Raw genomic sequence first — 15047 nt, 5'->3', positions numbered from 1 at the left:
TTTTGAAATGCTGGAACGCATCCCCTTTTTTTTTTATAAAGTAAAGAACTTTTTCATGCGCCTTTCTGAGGAACGCATGTACCGCATAAAAAAAGACCTAATTTATGTATATGTATAAACAATCATCTTCATTAGCTTTGATATGCTTACGCTCATGCGTACACACACACATATGAATAAGTTATCAGTCTGGTTGGCAAACAAAAAAAAAAATGTTAGTAACCAGCTTGATGGAAAACTTACTTGGAGAGACTTTCATCGTGAATTAAAAAGTTTTTTGTTTTATATGGAAACCGACCCAGTCTAAATTATATGCATACATACATACCGTCGTTTAAAGTAAAAAACCGCGTAACTGCCATTTACTGCCAAAAGCTCTTGGCTTAATCGTTATCCATTCGTCCTGAAATATACTAGCCAGAAATGCGATTGCTTTATAAAAAAGAGAACCATTTTGAAAAATTAGTGTTTTTACCCACTAGAAAATAATTTATGCAACCTCACATACGCGGTTTTGCATTTTGATGATACGCGGTTTTGTACTTTAAACGACGATATGTATGTATGTATATCAGCAAAAGCCTTGAAAAATAAGGCAACTGCAATTCTCATTCAAAAGTTTTATGGCCATTAATCCTGATAGGCAGGCTTAAGATCAAATCAAGTTGAGCAATATTACTCGGAAAACAGTGTCTCTCTCGCCTCTTATGCAAGAGGACCATTCATCCAAACTGTTCAACTTGTCTATTTAGATGTAGAATTGTTGAAAATATTTCTGTAAATCTTGTTCAGATATGAACTACCACTCAAAACTGTTGCTCCTACGCGTGAATGGTGCTTTAGTAAATCTCACAAAGAGGAATCCTTATTTGTCGCGTCTCTATTACTATCTTCGAAGTGGCCATCACTGTAATCAATGTCATCTAAAGCATCACTGTTCGTCGCATTATCCACATTGTCTCCACCTGTTGGAAAATGCATTAGATTGGTCTCCAGCATACCATTTAGGCTTAAAGGGGGCGAGTTGGATGAGGGTATACTGCCAACACTCATTTGATCGTCCGAAAAGTCGATGTTAATGATTGTATTTTCTTCACCAGTGAAATAGTTCTTGGTGCGACCTGAGAGGTCAAACCTGTTGGCGGGAGCATTGGTGCTGCTGATGGCCTCGCAATTGTGAGTATTTTTAGACGATTTGACTTCGGATTTGTTAGTTTCTTTGTGCTTTCGAAGCTCAACTTTGGTTTCTATTCCACTTACGCAATCCATTTTATCGATGGTGGCAACATTGTTCTCTCGAAATACAGCGGGTACAACGCTCAAGCCTAAAATGACATAAACATACAGACATATACATATATAAGTATTTCTCGCAAACTCCAACTGATATTGATATTATATTTTACATTAAATTTTTCGTTCAACAATTATTAGAAGATTTTAACCCTACAACTGTATTTTTTTTTTTTTTTTAACAAGACACGTTTAACGGGTTTTATGTAATTTTCTTATACATATATGCACGGTCAGTGCTTATAAAGGTAACAATGCAGTTTTAAAAAGTACCGATGTGTACACACATAGTAGATGGGTTGTTTATTGGCTGATTTCAGTACTAAGTAGATCGATTAATCGGCATCGGCATCGGCATCGGCGTCGGCATCGGCATCGGCGTCGGCCTTTTTTCGCCGATTATTTGGAATTTCTTTTCATATGTTCAGATGTAGCGACAGACAACAGCCAACATGAAAAAGCATTTGCAGGCAGTTCATAAAAATGAGTTTTTTTTGGTTGAAGGTGTTTCACGATTTTTCCATACAATAGTATTATCGACAATTTTCTTTTATATGAAAGACATTGCCAGCACAAAAAAATTGACAGAAATTAACGGGATTTTATAGCAGCTTGAAACTTGCACTTCATTATACTAGAATTAAATGGCCTACAAAACTGCATACCCAAATTATGATTAAAAAGTTTGAAAATTTGGTGAAAATAAGCAGAATGTTTCTAATTTTTGTACAAAGTTTGAAATCGGAATTTCTAAATTTCATTCTGGCTACGCCGATGCATATATTTTTACACATACATACATATGTATGTCGGTGTCCCTCAGGGTTCGATACTGCGACCACTCCTTGTCATGTATGATGGCGTCCTGCGCTTGCATGTTCCCGCGGAAGCGAAGATAATCGGGTTCGCACAGACGACGTTGCCGTAGTAGTTGTCGCCAAACATTTATCCGAGGTAGAACGATGTGCGGAAGTAACCGTTGCTGCCATCGTTGAGAAGAAAACAGAGCTTCTTCTAATAAGCAAACGAAAAATCAGAGAGCAGGCAGAAATAAGAGTTAAAGAATTCACTGTGCAGTCGAAACCCTCACTCTAGTACCTAGGCATCAAGTTCGACTCGAGGCTGAAATTTAAGGATCACTTGGACTACGTTTGCGAAAAGGCAGCGTCCACCCAAGGAGCACTCTCAGGACTTATGCTCAACACAAGAGGTCCAAGACATAACGTTGGGAAGTTGCTAGCTGGGTGTTCTCAAGTCCGTTATTCTCTACGGGTCGGAGGTTTGGGCAACTGCATGCGACACGCCGCTGTACATCAAGGGTATACGATCTACTAAGAGTCTGCTCGGCGTTCCGTACGGTGTCGGAAGATGCAGCGCTGGTCATCTCAGGCCTACATCCTATCAATCTGTTGGTCCAAGAAACGTCCATTTCAATCAGCAGCACAATGGAGCAGTGGCAACACCGATGGGATCACTCGAACAGCGGTCGCTGGACGCACAGGCTTATACCACATATAGAAAGCTGGCTGGCAAGAAAACATGGGGAAGTAGACTTTAATGTCACGCAACTTCTAAGTGGGCACGGCTGCTTTAAAGCGTACTTCTTCCGCTTCAAATTAGATGATGCCGAACATTGTGAAACCTGCGGCCAAAACAGAGTAGAAGATGCAGAACATGTTCTTTTTGCATGCCGAAAATCCAGGAGGAACGAGTCTTCCTTAACGTTGCACATGGAGTAAACGCGACGCCAGAGAACCTGATTCTGCACATAACCGAGTCGCCAGAGAAATGGAAATCATTCCGCACAGTCGCGGCAAACTTAATAGCACAGCTGAGACGACAAGAGCGTAATAGATCATGCCGAAGATAATCTAGCACGGTGGCAGGTAGGTTTTATGTACACTATACAGTAACTACGTACGTCGTCCATTTTTGGACAACTGACTTTACCTCTTAGAGGGGGGTGTGGGGGGACGCATTGACAGTGGTGGTGGTTGAAGAAACCAAAATGATGACTAACTGAGGGTAGGGCCAAGTACATGCAACTTGTGACTGACAATGAATAAAAAATGGACTTATAATACTTACATAAAAAATTTTAGTCGCACCAAATTTTGACAAGCTTTCACAAGAAAACATTTGGGCGTATTCTTGTTTTCGTACGAATCGAAAATATTGAAATTTTTCTATACAAAAATTTCAAATACGCCTCATTATAAATAAATTTAGAATTTAAAAATATTAAATTTTTTGGTTCACAATGACGAATTGATATTGAAAATACCCTTTAAAATATTATTTTTTTTTACGGTATTATAATTTTTTCAAAAATAAATACTGCAAATTTGCAAGGATACTCAAGAACAAAATTTTAAAAGGACATTTTCAATACCTATTCGTCCTTATGCACAAAAAAAGTTTATATTTTTCAACTCTACAGAATTTTTGATATCCATTTATTATTCTATATAGCACTGAATTTTTCGAACTAATCAAATCTTTGAAATTCCCAAGTCCTTTAAAAAATCCTGATGCCAGAGAAAGAAACTAAAAACGCAGTTTTACTATATTCTGCTCCTAGTTTTGGGAGTACATTTATGTATATATTATTTTGTGCAAAATTTACTTTTGCTCGGTGTATTCCATGCTATCAATAACTTGATTTTTTTTAGTGACTTATGCCACTTTCAAAATATACATTTTCGTTATACCGCCCAATAGTAAAACTTCCCTCGAACAAGACCGCAGTAGTTCTCAATTGGTGTTATCATACACTAGATTTTTTTGAAAATGTGACTTATGCCACTTTCAAAATAAACGGCTTATTTGTTGGGTGTTTTATTTTTCGTTCACCAAATAATTGTTATCTGATGAGTACAACTTTAGAGTTAAATAAAGTACACGGAAACGGAAGCAATGCTTGGAACACTGGTGTCGGAAACATCGATGAAAAGGAAGGCATAACGGACGTGACAAAAAAGAGGTGGTTTCAGAGTACATGTTAAAATAAGCAAAACTCTGTGAAACCTGTGAGGTTTTCCTTTCTTAAACATTCTTTAAATAAAGTCAAATTGCCAATTCCAACGAATTAATTTTTAGTCAGAAGGAATTCGTTGTTGGTTATATTTTGAATTAAAATGTGATAACGGACCTGACATATCGGACGTGATCGATTTTTCTCCTATATATTATTTTTACTAATAATACATAAGTAATTAAATTTTTTACCTAATTTTTTCAGTTCTTCTCTCCACCATTTTGCGTTTTCATAACCACTTTTCGCCGCTGTGGTGCAGTGCGCGCTTCCACTCCGCAATGCCTGGGTTCAAGCCCTAGTCAAAGCAACATCGCAAAAAAATATAGAAAAAGGTTTTTTCTTAACAGCGGTCGTCCCTCGGCAGGCAATGGCAGACCTCCGAGTGTATTTCTGCCATGAAAAACAGCTTCTCATAAAAGGAAAAATCCTGTAGAATTTAAATTTTAATTTTTTGTTTCACCAGGACGAATAAATGTTTAAAATGTCCTTTTAAGACTTCATCCTTGAATATCCTGGGAAATTTCCAATATTAATTTTTGAAAAAAATATATGTCAAGGACTAATATGTAAACTATCACATCCTCGAATTTCGTCCTTCTAACTTGATTAGTTTTAGATAAAAAAAATGTTCACTTCTCTTTATAAGATATTGATAGTTACAACATACTTAAATGAAGATACTAGAATCATTACACTGTACAGCACTCCGATGCGTATTGGACCAAACCAATTTTTTTTTTAAGAGATTGAGTCATAGGTAAAAAGTAATTTCTCCGTTTTTCGAAGTTAGCCTCCGAAATCGAGATATGGGCCTTCGAAGTTCGAAATAAGATCTTTGGTAAAAAATTATTTTTTATTATTATACATATGTAAATAATTAAAAAAACTAAAAAAAAATCGTAGACCGCCTTTTGCTCTTATTTAAATGGTTTATAACTTTTTTTTTTTGCAAACTTATATTACAGGTGCTATAAGGGGGCAAAGGTCGGATCTTCAAAAAATTAAAAACCTTATATTTCAAACAATTTTTAACTGGTTTTTAAAAAGTTGGTATTTTTTTAAACGTGATTGCACCCCCTTCTCCTCTTCTGTTATGCATATTTGTATACTTTGTATGTAAAAATTTGAGAAAAAACACTTAAAAGGAAAGAATACATTTTTTTATAAAATAATAAAAAAAATAAAAAAAAAATTTGAGAAGAAACACTTGAAAGCAAAAAATACCCCTTTTTATAAAGAAAAATATTAAAAAAAAAAAATTACTAACCGATTTTTAAAAAATTGGTATCATTGTAAAGGCTACCAGAAAACTTACACTTTCTTAAACACAAAAATTTCGTTGTATATAATAATAATATATATTTAAAACATTTTTTCCCTCTATATAAACTCTTGCCCCCCTAGATGAAAGGCTGGCTACGCCCTTGTACACAAAATAAATCAAGTATTTAAATCGTAGGTATATCCTACGGTCAGTTTGTTCTTTTATGATTCAAATATCTTTATTTATGTATATTGTAACTATCAATATCTTATTAAGAGAAGTGTAAAATTTTTTTATCTAAAACTAATTAGTCCTTGACATATATTTTTTTCAAAAATAAATATTGGAAGTTTCCAAGGATATTCAAGGATAAAGTTTTAAAAGGACATTTTCAATACTTATTCGTCCTGGTGCACCCAAAAATCAACTTTTTTTTTCTATTCTACAGAATTTTTCCTTTTAATTGATACCCATATTGTTATTGTACAATGCACCGAATCTTTAGAATATTTTTTTTTATTCAATCTTATTCTAAATATTTCAGTCTCTTTAAAAAAAAAATCCTGACGTCAGAGCGAAACACTAAAAACGCAGTTTTACTATATTTGGCCCCAGTTTTGTGAATATATTGATTTTTTCGTGTGTTAAATTGACTGTCGCACGGTGTAATCCCATGGCCCAAAACTATACAGAATTCCCAAAACTATACAGGATTCCCAACATCGCGGTACAAACACTTCGCGGTGGCGAACGCGAGTGTTAGCTCAACCAGCCACCGGCGGAGCGCCCTGCAATTGCTGTTGATAGAGAGTGAGAAGCAACGACAACGTCACCGTCAAGAATGATAGAATACAAGATTGCGCCAATCGAGCTGAGAGCAACTGGGTGTGACTTCACATTATTTTTAGAATGAGAGTGTAAAGAATAATTTTGAAGAAGATGAAGAAGCGAACAAGTGGTGCGAAATAGTGATGTTAAACTATGTGGAATCGTCACCGTCATGCGTACGATGTAGCGAAACAAAGGTGGTGCCTTCCGCGGACCGTTAATCCTCTCTTTCTCGGTTTGACAGCATCCATCCTTTCGCTGACGTCACATTATTATTTTTGAGCACTAGTGATGAATATTAAATATTCATATTGTACCTATTTGACGAAAAGTTGTACCGAAAAGTAGATACACGTACCTAAACAGTAAACATGTACTTTTATGTGCATATATTTTTGTCACTTGGTGGACTACATCTTCCATCTGTACCATAAAAACTTTTTGGCTTACATGAAACAATATTTTACTACGTTCCAAATGTACCTAAAATAACGTGATTGTACCGAATGTACGTTCAAATTTAAGAAGCTGAAGAGTAGGTACAATTCTTCCTAGTTTTACATCACTATTTCGCACAACTTGTTCGCTTCCTCCTCTTCTTCTTCAAAATTATTCTTTACACTCTCATTCTAAAAATAATGTGGCATCACAACCAGTTGCTCTCAGCTCGATTGGCGCAATCTTGTATTCTACCATTCTTGCGTCATTCGGTGGTGCGTTAACGTTAACACGAGAATCCCATAAGATATGTAATTCGTGTCACGGTGTACGGTTTTACGTCGGTAGCTGGTTGAGCTATGTTTTAGAAAGCCTTAACAGTACTCAGAAGAAACCTCACCTACGCGGTTTTGCATTTTGTTGATACGCGGTTTTGTACTTTAAACGACGATATATATAAGTGCATACAATTTTAAAACGAAAGTGACTTCTAATGCGAAACGGGTGCCGTTTATCGTATTCTGTCTCCCTGTGATAGAAAAACAAAGATGTTACGTAATTCTTAACAGCATGCAACATTTGATGCTTTACATATCGTCGCTACCATGTCAAACTATCGAATATGAAAATGGGTACTTTTCACGATAGCAAAAAAAAACGGTTGTAAAAATTGTTGTGGGATTCGACACTTTGTTAAAGCCAGTATCCTCTGCTTCTAAGAAGACTCGAAATTTGACGATTTGGCAACTTGCCAAACACTCTAGACGCATGCGCAATTGAAAAAGCATTTTTGAACATTCGTAGTTTGACATGTAGCGACGATATACACAAGTTTATGAAACTTAACAGTTGGGGCATGGGAAAACAGTTGAAACTAATTTTCGGTACTTCACTTACAAAAGAATTCGCAATATGAAGAACTTGGAGCATTTTTTACGTTCTTTGGCAAATTACGCTCTGTCAGCCATAACTTTTACCTTGAAATCAAGACGCCTACACATGGGCGTAGCCAGGTAGGGGCAGGGGGGTGCTCGAGCCCCCCCTAACTTTCAAATTTTCCTTATATATAAATAAAATAGTACCCTGAAATGCCAGCTTAATAGGGTCGAGCCCCCCCCTAAATTTTATTCTGGCTACGCCGATGCGCCTACACCATTTTAGGAATCAATTTATATTTTAAATTGCATTGTCATCGTGATTGTAACCATGCTCAAAGTTTCAAGCCTCTAGATCGATTAGAAATTTCCGCGGGATGAGCAAGTTAAATAAAAGCGTGTAATATAAACATAAGGTGTAATATAGTACTCGTAGTATCTGTATACATATGTATGTGTGAAATAAGTAATCTTTGCCAACTTTGTTCTTTAAAAGCGAACCACCGTCATACAACGGTTTCCGATTACTGTTCTATACCACAATTATCAAAAAAGGGTACGGCGGTTTGCAACGTGAAACGTGAAAAAAGACGGAGTTGGTTATTAACTTAAACCTTTATTTTATATGATTTAATAAAGCCAGTTTAATATTACAATGAATAAGATAATCTATTTACAACTTTTATACGTTCACATTGTATGTATGTATATCCTAAAAATTCATCATTTTAATAACCCTTTGCCATTTGATTTTAAGACATACAAAACCGAAATTAAATATTACGTTATTGTAAATATACATAGTGCTACTGTTGGGTATAAAACTTTTGCAGAGTAACTAAGAAAACTTCCATACATAATTGAACACAAACTATAAGACATTTACTAATAATAAATACTTTTTATAAATCTTCCATTTTTGGCCGCGGTTATAGACTGTATTAACATAATAAATTATAATTTTCTGTTAATAAAAAATTTAGAGGTATAAGTGGATGCTTTTTTAGTTTGTTGTTGTTTTTCAATAGGCAAATAAAATTATGTAAAAATATGTCTCTTCTGATTCGTGCTCGGTTTATGATTCATTGCGATTCTTGGAAATGGGGAGTTATAAAATAAGTTTTGACAATGTTTTCATGAAATTTGTTATGTAATTAAACTTTCATGCAATAGAATTATTGTTTATGCATACGTAGTGCTGACACTTACATACATATCGTCGCCTGGATAAAAGGTTGTCGTAAGTGGTTTTATCAGTTTTTAGATACCTCTCTAAGTTTCCGTGATATTGACAAAAATTTTATCGATAATTTAGTACAAATTGAGTTAATAATGCAGTCATGCTAAATTAATAAAGATCTTTAAAATGGCGTCGCCTATATTTGGATATCTCATTTAGTTTCCGAGAAATTGAGTAAAAAGTATAGTTAAATTAGTAAACAAAATGTATCTCATTTCGTCGCATGTTGTTGTTGTTGTTTCTGTTCGCATGTCATACGAAGTGGTTGCAAAATTGTTGACAAATGTAGCATACAAAAAAAAATTTTACTAAAGAAAATCCTTCATAAATTGAAAAATAATTAACAATAAACAATAAAAATAAAATAATTTAAAAATTTCGTGAAGTAGTAACATTCTCTGGGACTTTGAAAACAATCTTTGAGGAACTGCATTCCAAACTTCAATTGGCATTTCCCAAAACCTGCCGAAAGCAACATACGACAATCTTTAATTCAGGCGACGATGTGTACATACATACATACATACATACATATTATATGTATGTACATATGTATGTACAAATGCTGGCGCGTTTGTGTTATTCAAATCGTAAAATTATATGTACAATTAAGTCAATCTTGTTTTTGCTAAACCATTCTTTGATACTTTTTCATCAGCACCTGTCATTAAAATTCTATCACTATTTCTTTTGCCAGTGTAGTATACAATATATAAATAGTATACAATCATTACACAAAAGACACACAGCAAACAGAAAGCTAAATCTTATCTCTTACGGCGCTTGCTTTTCTTCTTTGGCGCACATGACGGTGTGACTAAGCTGACGTTGGTTGAAACTGTTTGAGTTTGTGATGCACCTACTCCGTGGACAGATAGTTCTTGGTCGGAGGCGATTCGGCGGCTTTCTGTTTCCATATTACTTTCTTCAGCAGAAGATGTAGACGACGAGGTAGCAGCATCAATCGCAGCCATAAGATTTATTTTATGTTCGATTCTCTTGGTCTTCTGTTTCATGGGCGCATGGGTGTTTGCTGGGGTCAAGGGCAAAATGAAAATGTTGTCGTCTGAAGTGGTGGCTGGTATGGGGCCTTCGCTATCCGTCGTGGTAGTTGTGGAATTGGCTAGTGGCGAAGCAGTCGCATTTTGTGCTAATTCTAAAACAGTTATATTTTTAATTTTTCCTGGTACATCCTTGTTTTCTAGTTTAGATGGCATTGAACAGGGCACATCCCTTCTTACTCCTGCAAGTGTTTCTAAGTGAGAATCTGTCATGCCAATTAATGGGCGTAACTCTTCATCATCGTCGCGAGTTACAGACTCTTCTTCCTGCTGCTGCTTTATCTCCATTTGTTGTCGCTTCCGCCGTTGCTTTTTACTCATTTTTTTCTCTTCGATTACAATAATTTCTTCTGATGCAGAAGAATTTTCTGAGCTGGAAGATTTTTCATTTGTCGTAGCTGTGTTGGTTGTATTTGTTTCTTGAGAACTTTGTTCCAAACTCAAGTATTGTTCCTCATTCTCGTGCAGCAACTTATACTCCGTTACTGTTGGGTCTCCACCACTTGGATTAGAGGTTATGGGACATTCTGTCGGCAATTTATCTTCATCACCTTCATAGTGCAGAGATCCGCATAAAGCGAAAATTAAATTTTGATGATTGATTCCACTGAGCGTAGATGTTGATGCCATCTTCCGATCGCTCTTTGGATGTTCTTGCAAAGGACTGTCAAAATTAATCAAGCTCAATTGCTCTGCCAAATTATCTTTGACCTTTGTAAGAGGCTTAGATTCTTTATGTTTTAAAATTGTTGTATATGGAGACATTTCTAGTGGCTCCAAAACTGGTAATGGAGGCAAAGATTCTAGTGGTTGTAACGCAGAAAACGATTCAAAATTTGAAGAGCACTTGGTCCCACTCTTACAGCCGGCGCCTTCGCTTTTCTCCGTTGAGCTCTCCTTATTTTTAACAAACTTTTTAGTTTTACCGACAGCTCCTAAGGTTGGGTAGTTATCAATATGAGTGTCGGGGTGTGTTTTCGCGGTCTGAACAGTATTTAAAGTTTTCCAAACCGGATTCATTACTAAGGGCGGTTGTGAACCGGGATTAGTTTTCGATTTTGGCTCCAACAGTGGGCATACCTCATTTTCCTCCTTATAGACAACTGTACTGACTTCTTGTTCGAACGGTATTTTATTGTTTTTGCCAACTCCGTCGACAGAATCCTTTGTAACATAGTTTTTACTAGTTATCGGCAAAGTTTCAGTAGGTACAGCAACACTTACGACTATATTATCGCATTCTTGTGGTGTGTTTGCAGATTTTTTTGATTCTTTTTGTTCTTTCGTTGGCGTTTTTTTAGGTGAGCTAACAACTACTGGTGTTAATTTTGAATCACTATTTTTGTGCTTGCTTAGTTTATTGCTTACATCTTTCAAAGTTTTGTTTTCAGTGCATTTGGGTTTTGATTGTTTATTCTGTTGTATTGCTTCAGTAGTATCTATAACTTTAACAGTATATAAGCTATCACTTTCAGAGTGCTCTTCGTTTTGCTTGGGTGCTGCTTTCGGGGTTAATGATGCTGGTATGGTATTTTTCCGCAAATCGTGCGTGGCACAGCTTTGTGCAATTTTACTAGGTTCTTCACTTTCAAATTTCTCCTTAGACGTTACATCTGCCAACCTTTCCGGTTTCAAATCTGATTTATCACCTACTTTGGCGGCCTTTTCAAAGTTTTTCGACAAGTCTTTTTTATCTAAAAGATTGTTTGATTTATTTGTGCTTTTGATATCGCCTTCGATTTCCGTAACGTTGACCTCTTGAAGCGGCGTGTCAATGGACACGTGTGATTTCGAAGCTATACTTAATTTTGTATGCTGATCTTCCGAGTCTGATATCTCAGCGAGCTCCAATGATTTTGGTAGTATTGAACATTGGGCAGACTCTTTGATTTTTTCTTCTTGATGATCAGATGAAAAATTATATTTCAACGACAATTCCTCGTTCCTTTCTGTCTGTTTAAACCTTTCTGTTTCAAGCTTTTTGGATTCATTCCCTTTTTTATCAGTTTTCTTAGCTTCATTCGATTTTAAACCCTTGCACGGGTTTTTAGGAGAGTCTTCTATTGATTGCTCTTTCCTTAGACCTTTAACATCTGATAAAGTTGGTTGCCTTCGATTCTTTACTACAGATAAAGGTGACATTCTCTTGAATTCTATTACTTCTTCTTCCAATGATGACATACTTGTGACGCCTTTTTTTGTTTCATAATCATTGACTTTATTATTTACATTGTCTGCACGATTGCATTCGACATTATCATTATCTTTATTCATTTTCTCGTTTTTACCTTCCATACAGTTATATTTGGTAATTGGCGATTCTGTCGGCGTTTGTTTGTAGTCGAATTTTTCTTTTTGCTGTTTTTGTTTTTTATCACTTTCGTTGGTTAAATCGCTGCCGATTGATTTCTTATTTTCCATCGAAAGGTCTTTTGCTTTCTTCAAATTTTGCGTCTTAATCTTCGCACTCTTTTCAATTTTTTCCCTTTTACTAAGTTCTGCATCAACTTCTTTTGCTATAACTGGGACAACAAGTTTATTTCTGATTAACTCTGGTGGTTTGCAAAATTCTTTATTCTCTCGCGCAGCCTCTTCTTCTGCCTTTCGATCCTTGTCATCGCAAAATATGGCCACCACGGGGCGAAACAAAGACTCATCACAGTTCTCATGTATAATGCATTCTTCGGCAGCTAATTGTGACACCACTTCATCAAGAATGTCCTTTTTAACCTCAGTCGAAATACCTGAAATCACAGTTGTTACAGTTCCCAGAGGGTTAACCACTTTTTCTACAGAAGCTGTGGAAATTTTTGGAATTTCTGTTTGCTTCTTTAATGGATTTGAAAACAACCGAGTCGTCTTAGTTTTGTCGGAATCGACATCAGGAACTAAGTCCCAAAGACTTTTTGTAGCAAGTGATTCTGATGTCATGGCGGGAGAAGAAGAGGAATATAAACACATCGCTTTCGGGCTGAAATCTGAATCATCATCACCAATATCGGGATCTGCACGGGCATCATAGAAGGAAACACTATCAGACGGAGCGACCTCAGAGGCTAATCGACCTTCAATAGAAAGACAAAGGAAGAGAAGAAAAACAAAACATGTTGTGAGAAAGAAGCATTAACAAAAAGCCAAAGGCATTTTTCTTTGTAAATTAATATTCGCGGTGCTGTGGTGTGGTGTTTACATATGAACACATTTTTATAGCCAATCATATTTTTATTTGCGCAATATGGTCTTGATAATTATTTTTAATGTATGAACAAAAATTAATGTGTAGCAAAATATGCAGCCGAAAATCGAATTGGGTGCAGTCGGAGCGGGAGTGCGAGATATTCATTAACGCAAATGAATGCATTGCAAAGCAGCAGAACATCAACAAAATCACTTGCCTCCATACTCCAGTACAGAAATAAGCAAAGTTTTTGTATGTAGATTTAAATGGTAGATGCGTGCAGCACGAGCCCCTAAGGAATGCATAGAAGAAAAATGCAAAAGCCTCAATCTAACGGTACGCGCTTAGGGATAAATAAAATACAAAAAAATAAAAAATAACATCTCCAGTGTAAAACTACGGTCAGGGGTAATGTATTCATCTAAACGCATTAATGCCTCGTAACCAAGTAAACATCGTAAACTTACTTAATTTTGTATGGAAAATCGGTTTGTTTACGAGGTTTGCGTTACTACGAGGCGTAATCGGCCAACTCTAAAATATTCTTAAAATGTTCCAAACAAAAAAGCTACATTCTAAACTGCGCCTATAAATTCTAAAGTTATCTAAATCATGTGATGTCTCTTGTGCTTAACTGTCGGTTATTTGTATTTGTATGCACCCAACGTATTTTCCTGCCTTAGTGATGATAAAACTCCTACCTTTGGAATTTTATTGAGATGAGGGTGTATCTCAGAATGCGGTTCAAAAACGCCCTATCTCAAACGAAAATGTGCTGAGGTAGGGCGTTTTTGAATCGACAGCTAAGATAAGTCGTTTTTGAAAAGTTTTCTGAGATAGGGCGTTTTCGAACTAGCTGCCGAGATAGGTCGATCTTCAACTCAGGTGTCGATTCCGTTCTAATATCTTTTAAAGTAATTTTCTTAATTTCAATTCATTTTAATTTATTTCCTTTGGGTTTCTACTCAAATTATTTTATTTATAGTGAATTTATTTTTTGGTTTAATTTTGTTTAAATCACTATTGCTAATTTTGATCCCAACAATTTTTAAAGCATGGTGGTTCATACATATTTTTATAACCCAGGCCAACACAATTTAACTGTTTTTGGAAGCAGAAACATTAAATACATTTAAAAAGAATTTTGGGGCGCTGAACCCGAATCAAATCGTCGAAAACATAGTTCAGGTCATGTACTGGGTGGCGACGAATAACTGTTACCCAGTTTTTTTTGAAAAATACTTTTAATTTAATTTAATTAATTACATTGTAACCTTTATATGGGATCACCAGCGGCAAACACTTTGAGAGAAAAGTGGAAGCGGCACGCAAGTCTTCGTCGGTTAATTTATTCCATATCATCTGTTAGAGCTGGAAACTATCGATGGTCGTGGCCATCGATAGTTCACAACCATCGATAGTATCGATACTATCGAAAATGTCGACACTATCGATAGTTTTGATTAAAAAAGTCAAAAAATTAAACACAACAACTTTTATTGAAAATGAGATCAGAATTGCGAAAATATGTCGATATTTTTGTTAAGGAGCAAAGTTTTATCAACGATTTTTGGCTTCAAGCTGCATCTGCGCTCTGAAATATGTATGTTACTGTCGATAGTGATTACAAAACCATCGATGTTTTCGATAGTCAAAAACCATCGATACTATCGATGAGCTAGTGTCATCGATAATTTTCCAGCTCTATCTTCTGTAACTATAGGCTAATTTCCTCTGAGTCCTTTATACTCCCCCTTTTGTCCAACATAAGGCCTCATACTCAGAAATCGAATAGACTCAGAACTGATGACTAAGACGGCCATCCATTCGATC

At 35.9% G+C, this 15047-nt stretch overlaps 2 protein-coding genes across 2 annotated transcripts in view; both read right to left on the bottom strand.

Moving 5' to 3' along the window:
• Positions 1–505: 505 nt before the first annotated feature.
• On the bottom strand, positions 506–3376 carry LOC118750749 (breast carcinoma-amplified sequence 3 homolog). Its single transcript, XM_036485483.1, has 2 exons — positions 2094–3376; positions 506–1325 (listed from the first exon to the last, which is right to left on the bottom strand). The coding sequence occupies exon 2, from the start codon at positions 1267–1269 to the stop codon at positions 850–852; it is 420 nt and encodes a 139-aa protein (XP_036341376.1). The 5' UTR covers positions 1270–1325; positions 2094–3376; the 3' UTR covers positions 506–849.
• A 4955-nt stretch (positions 3377–8331) lies between these two features.
• The window catches only part of LOC118750750, a 32793-nt gene continuing 26077 nt past the window's right edge, over positions 8332–15047 (bottom strand). Inside the window, 1 exon segment of the mRNA XM_036485484.1 lies at positions 8332–13101. Coding sequence (XP_036341377.1) covers positions 9743–13101 — 3359 coding nt within the window. The 3' untranslated portion in view covers positions 8332–9742.

The sequence above is a fragment of the Rhagoletis pomonella genome, unplaced genomic scaffold (assembly GCF_013731165.1).
Source record: "Rhagoletis pomonella isolate Grant_MI unplaced genomic scaffold, Rhpom_1.0 Rhpom_scaffold_00383, whole genome shotgun sequence".
NCBI lineage: Eukaryota > Metazoa > Arthropoda > Insecta > Diptera > Tephritidae > Rhagoletis > Rhagoletis pomonella.
The sequence above is the reverse complement of the archived record's forward strand: the minus strand, read 5'-3'. Positions and strand labels throughout refer to the sequence as shown.

What these genes read in the sequence shown, in the direction of transcription:
- LOC118750749 (XM_036485483.1), bottom strand. Translation starts at nt 1,269, where the DNA reads ATGGATTGCGTAAGTGGAATAGAAACCAAAGTTGAGCTTCGAAAGCAC.